At 40.1% G+C, this 6387-nt stretch overlaps 2 protein-coding genes across 2 annotated transcripts in view; both read right to left on the bottom strand.

Annotated features, from left to right (window-relative positions):
• Positions 1-5720, bottom strand: part of SARC_04033 (DNA ligase 1) — a gene marked incomplete at its 5' end in the record, with an annotated part of 9229 nt that extends 3509 nt beyond the window's left edge. Inside the window, 7 exons of the mRNA XM_014302155.1 lie at positions 258-340; positions 1085-1217; positions 2368-2454; positions 3076-3186; positions 3885-3980; positions 4739-4854; positions 5570-5720. Of these exons, the coding sequence (XP_014157630.1) occupies positions 258-340; positions 1085-1217; positions 2368-2454; positions 3076-3186; positions 3885-3980; positions 4739-4854; positions 5570-5720 (777 nt within the window). The remainder of the gene's footprint in view (positions 1-257; positions 341-1084; positions 1218-2367; positions 2455-3075; positions 3187-3884; positions 3981-4738; positions 4855-5569) is intronic.
• A 414-nt stretch (positions 5721-6134) lies between these two features.
• SARC_04032 (hypothetical protein) overlaps positions 6135-6387 on the bottom strand; it is a gene marked incomplete at its 3' end in the record, with an annotated part of 4153 nt that continues 3900 nt past the window's right edge. The window contains exon 5 of the mRNA XM_014302154.1: positions 6135-6218. Within this exon, the coding sequence (XP_014157629.1) occupies positions 6135-6218 (84 nt within the window). The remainder of the gene's footprint in view (positions 6219-6387) is intronic.

The raw sequence follows: 6387 nt of genomic DNA, 5'->3' as shown, positions 1-6387 counted from the left end.
ATAATAAATATAAATATTTAATTGTATAATTATATACAATAATATATATATATATATATACAAAGACACATATACATACATACATACATACATACTTACATACATACATACATACATACATGCATGCATACATGCATACATACATCCATACATATAAACATACATACATACATATAAATATTAATATGGATATATACAATATGCAAGTTGGAATAGTGAATAAGCACGCGATATTTTCTTGGCTATGAGTTACTTACTTTGAGCCACTTTTTGGACCGATTCGCAATCTCGTAAGTTGCATCTTGGTACAGGGTTTTGATCATCAAACCCTCACAGGAATCTGATAATATCAATATAAAACACATGAATGTGTCAAAACAAAGTGATACAAATTGAATTCTGTCAACAGATAGGCAGGTGTATCGTAACATAGAAGTACTTCATGTTCCATTATTGTACGAAAACTCGTTTTCATACAACCCGTACAAGAAATGTTCAGATGGCTCGAGTCAATGCTTCGTTTGAAAGTACGCCAATATGCCCACACAAAAGAATAAGAACTTTGTGCCTAAGATATGTGCACAGAAGTCTAGCCAACTGATCACACGCGACTCCGTACAATCAGTAAAACTCCAAGAGATTCTGCAAAGGTGCACGTGGCTATAAATATGTATGTATACGCAAGTATCTGCGATTGGATATATAACGGCAGTGTCTCAGAAACCATTTCGCCTACATTCAGCTCAAATCAGCAAGGGGACTTAGAAAAGACTATGACAATACACATCCAATCCATCCCATCCATCCGCTAGCGATAACGCAACTGCGTGTATGTATTATAGCTCAGCCTAGGCGCTTGTTCGCACCTTATAAAACATACATGCATACCTTGGGTCGTGTATGCCCACATGTGCAATATTATACGATAAAATGTGATATTGACACTGCCTGCGCCCACAGACATCATGAGCCCTTAATAGACATTAATTTCGGCGACATATGCACGATACAACGATATTGACAACTTCAACTGTCCATCCAAACATCTGTAACACTTCACAGCAATTCATATACAATGACCCACCCTCGATGGATTTGTCGAGGAAGGCCTGGATTTCATCCACACTGTTAGCGTCCATAGACGTCGCAAACGCCAACGAGCCTTCTTGGGGAGTAAAGTGCTTGTGCAATGCTGCCCTGCGAGTATGGAAGGGTTTCTATAGAGAAAAGTGGTTTAGGTTTAGGGATTGGGGTTTGGGAGCTGGGGTTTAATTTTCAGGATATTCTAGACAGAACACAGCGGGATTGGAAGAGACCAACCCAACGCACAAGACCTCTACAAGTACGACAACAACATGGATATTCTATAAGTACGACAACAACATGGATATTATATAAGTACGGCAACAACATGGATAGAAGAGGTTTTGATGCAATACAGTCTCCAATTGTCCCTCTTAAAACCTTAGGAACCCCAGGGACTACAATAGTCGAGTGATGCACGAGTATGACATCGTCAGGACTATGCACTAAGCAATGATACATACAACGTACAAGTAATTATTCAGTAATTGATCTGGTAGCCGTGTGTCGTATAACCACACCCTACGAAATCCGCTAGTAAGATGACAACAGATACTATGGCAACGTATTAGACTGTAGCAACTAAGTCAACGATAGACCGAATACAGCATACACACACGTCACCGTCAGTAATAGATTATACGCAAGTTTAAACACACACACACACACACACACACACACATATATATAGATACGTACATGTGTTAAACACTGTATGCACCAAACAACTGTAAATGTAATGCGTGATATGCAACGATTTTCTCGCATCACTATACATAGAGCACACAACCAAAAAATCAGCCGTTAATATTGTGTACGGAGCAAAACGTACGCACAATGCGCGAACGGTTCGTAAGCGCGATACTCAGAAAAATTGCAAGAACTAATCGCAAAGGAAGCTGGAAGTGTCATATAGGACACAGACGGTGAATAGTAGTTAGGAAACTGAACACAAAAACACAGAAGAAACGGATGACCACAGCAAGGATCCTCCAGATAGAGCTGACGAGTGACATATTCACATTACACATCGAAGTTTGATCCTGAGATGCACATACATAGAATATATGGGGGTATGTTTGCACATACATATACAGCAGAAGTGCTACCTTACTCGCAATCACAACACACATTTACATGCATACACACACACCCACGTACGAATCAAACAGGAAAACGGTTGCATTTTTAGGTATACATAGGATAAATACGGGGTCGCTGATAGAGACATACACGCGAACAAGTGCGAGCATATACATACAAACCCAGTTAACAAATATATACCGTGACGTAGGGCTTATCGTTCAGATAAAGCAAATCGAAGGCAAACAGCTGCACTTGCACTTTGACCTCATCTCCATTCTCAACGTTCTGGGGCAGTGCAAGGCATGGCACATGTTAAAGGATGAAAGTATGAATACATATATATTTCCTAGTGTATACTAATATATATATATATATATATTTACATATACACATATATGTATAATTATAATAATAATAATAATAATAATAATAATAATAATATATATAGCTATTCACACACGCCTTATATATATGCTATACCACTTCTAGTAACTTACTCTTATAAAGACGATTATAAAAACACATACATACACTATCACTACAAAGGGTACAGTAAAACAGTGCAGACTTTCTATCAGGAACACGGACGAAAGATTTGGGCTACCTAGCGTTTAGTCACTAACACCGCCATGTACATATACGACTGTGTCATCTATATATAATCTTTTTAAGTATCATATGACCACCTGACACTCCACTTTCATATCACATTTCCACAATGCAACGTCTCCGAAGCATCGATGTGTGTAAGGATGGGCAGGCATCCACTCATAATGATCTGGCAGGTCATGATTTACTATGTCTACCATCTTTTTAGGATATGCACCACTTAGGAAATCGGGTTTTTCTCCGTGTTAATGGTCTCCTAGTGCCAAATTCTATATCAAGGCAGTCAAGCTGACTTACCTTTCGTTTCCGTGTAGATAGGACTTGGAACGGCAGGATTCTCTTTGCCTCGATATCATAAGCAACGGCTTCTGCGTCGATTATAAAATTCTTCACCTCTGGCGAAAAACACTGGAGTAATGTTGTGGTATAGTGGTTAAGGCAAGTAATTAAATTGTTAGGTGAACAGCAGCATGTCGATGTCTATCTCTAACTAAAATCATGAACCATATATATATATATATATAGTATGCATAATCATAAACAATTGATGTTTACATGATGCAGTCTGTCGTCCCTGATAAAATATCGTTGTGTTCAGATACCTATAAGCCTCCCAGTTATAAAAAAAGACGGAGAATTGTAAAGTATCTTATCTCTACGCTCACTCATCTTTCCTAAACTGTGCACCCGGTCAGACATGCACACATACAGGTACACGACACTAATCACTACATAGTGAACATACTTCAGAGATACAAAGTAGGGATGTGCTGCTATAAAATGGCGTGCGTATACATATCCACACATACAGAACCCACTAGTTACACGTACACAAGAACTAATGAAAGCCATCTGGATCTAAACATATAAGGCCCAACTCTTGCACGCAGATACCATACGGGTCGCAATGCACCCACAATAGCTAGTTTATATCTGCCAGGACCACATATTCAAAAGTATTGCATCGTAGATATCTATACCAATGTTTAGGGATTGGGACGTGTATGATCCTCCACGGGATAAAGTACAAGTATAGGCACACGCCTCTATACACCGCTGCCGGACACTTAGTGAAGTATCCAAGACACAAGCTTTGTTTTACATACCTGTCTAATCTTGTCAATCACATCCGGGTACTTGGACGTGTTGTTCTCGAGATTCCGACTGTATATTCTCATGGTGCCATTATCCATCAGATGCACCTGGGTACAATACAAATGAAGTGTCAATGGAGACACATAGTGCGGTATGGCAGTCCTTTAGCAAAGCAATCTGACAGAGCCGCAGTAACGGCCCATACTGAAATTGTGAATCGTAGATCGTAGTTTGCGTGACGACCACACAGCTTGTGCCATTAGCCATATATATATATACATATAAGTACTCCAACATCAGCGGGCGTGCGCCGCGTTACAGCTACCAATCTCAATCCAAGTTTCTGGTGTTAAAATACCTTCGACCAATATACACTTGCAACGGTGGTATCAAGAACAGTTTATCAACGATCGCCAATGGTTTAACATCCAGCAGCTATGCATTAACCAAATTGAACGAGATAAAGTGTAAATAATACCGAGGTACTTTAACAGACTCACACAGTCCGTCGGAAACAAACTATAGCCCAGGCACGTGTACCGTTGAAACAAATCGACTTGTGACAATTAAAGTGGATACCAATTGAGCAGGGCGTGATATATTATATCAAGGAATTTAAACACCTCACTTAACTTTTAACAGATAGTAGGTTCAATGTATCGCAGTACACATTTCAATGTAGCCCTATCATACGTCAGATAGACGAAAAAGCCAACAGACATCCTTATACAAATATAATTCCAAAGGCGAAGAGCCAATTAAAAGTTTATTCATATGTGATTCGAAATACATATTTCAGCGCAAACACTAAAAAACTCACACAGACATATACACATGCATGTACATGCGTTTGCTCCGTACCTACCTGTGCCCTCTCTCCATCGTACTTATATTCACTTGTGAACTCCAAATCCTCGAAACGAGTGAGGATCTCAGAGACTCCCTTGGTTGGGTTGGCCAGCATCGGTTCCACCGGTATTCCTGTATAGTATTATTATACATATATAGTATATGTATTCAGATATAGCATGTCTACCAGTTACCAGTCAACACATACGTAGCCATATAGCAATCGAATAGGGAGGGCGTGTTGTGGAGTCCCGCGCACAAGTAGTTCGATCTCAGACTACGTAGGCGCCATAGCAATAAACACTCATGACGCAAGCGCAGGTATACCGGCCAGGGGCAGCATGCATCGCTAGCGGGCTGGAATATATTTGCAAAACCGCAAGTATATTATACTCCAATACACATACGGACTAATGATGTATGTACATGTATGTATCGAGTTCAGGCTAAGGAAGACACTTTCACGCAAACAGATATCTACATCAATGAACTCTGAGATGTGGATCTCTGTTGATTGGCAGCTCTCAAGTAAGCGCATAAATGCTTAAACCCATGCGAATGGTAAGGTAAAACATACAACATCTGATACAACACTGTATGGCTAGATGTGAACGAACATCCGCTTCAATTTCATCGCTACGTATATATTTTAATAGACTCCTGTCCATATCGGTAGGTTTGTATTCCATGTATACACCGACACAGACACAGACACAGACGCACACATATAGTCAAATAGATACATGCGTTTGAACACCCATGCAAGAGATACTGATTTATAACAGAACCCTATAGATCTGCGAGACAAAACACAAGTCATACGCACACGAATGACGTTCACTCGTACCCGGCAGCATATGACATTTCTCAGGTAGGGCGTCCGCCCCATCGGTAATTAAACAGTTCACAATCTTGGCCAAATTCGGCATTTCACAATGAGCCGTACGGATAAGGAGCTGGGTCTTATCCTCCTCTTCCCTATACTTATCCTCGGACATGCTGAGTTTTCTATTCAAGTGCTGTTTGCCTGGTAGAGTTGAAGTAAATACGGTGTCCCAGTTAGTGTTTGTAGTGCGACAGTACAAGTACATGTGTAATCAGTTTACAGCACACTGTCATATGCACGAGATACCGGGATGTCTCCTTCACTTCTTTGTACTTTTCCTATATTATGCCGAGTTTCCTAACATAGGCTGATTGCTATCCGATGGTCGTCCACGGTCACTGGGTCGATACATCAGAAAGTGAATGCAAGCCAACATAGTGCCCTTGCTGCCAAGACATCTACAGGATTATTTAAGTGTGTATCTGCACAGACACAGACACAGACACAGACACAGACACAGACAGACACATACACACACACACACACACACATATATATACACATATATATACTGAACTCACTCACCTCATCTCGCACGGGCGGGGTCATAGTGTAAGCCTGGGCCTAGTCTGCTAGTACTATGATTTCGGGTAGCCCCATGCGCAACTTGCTGTACATTGCAATTATTATAGAATACATACACACACAAAACAACCCATATAAAACCAATTCAAATCTTTATAAGTATACACAGACACACAGACACACAGACACACAGACACACAGATATATATATATATATATATATAGATACATACACACACATATATATATACAGA

This window comes from Sphaeroforma arctica, assembly GCF_001186125.1.
Source record: "Sphaeroforma arctica JP610 unplaced genomic scaffold supercont1.217, whole genome shotgun sequence".
NCBI lineage: Eukaryota > Ichthyosporea > Ichthyophonida > Sphaeroforma > Sphaeroforma arctica.
The sequence above is the reverse complement of the archived record's forward strand: the minus strand, read 5'-3'. Positions and strand labels throughout refer to the sequence as shown.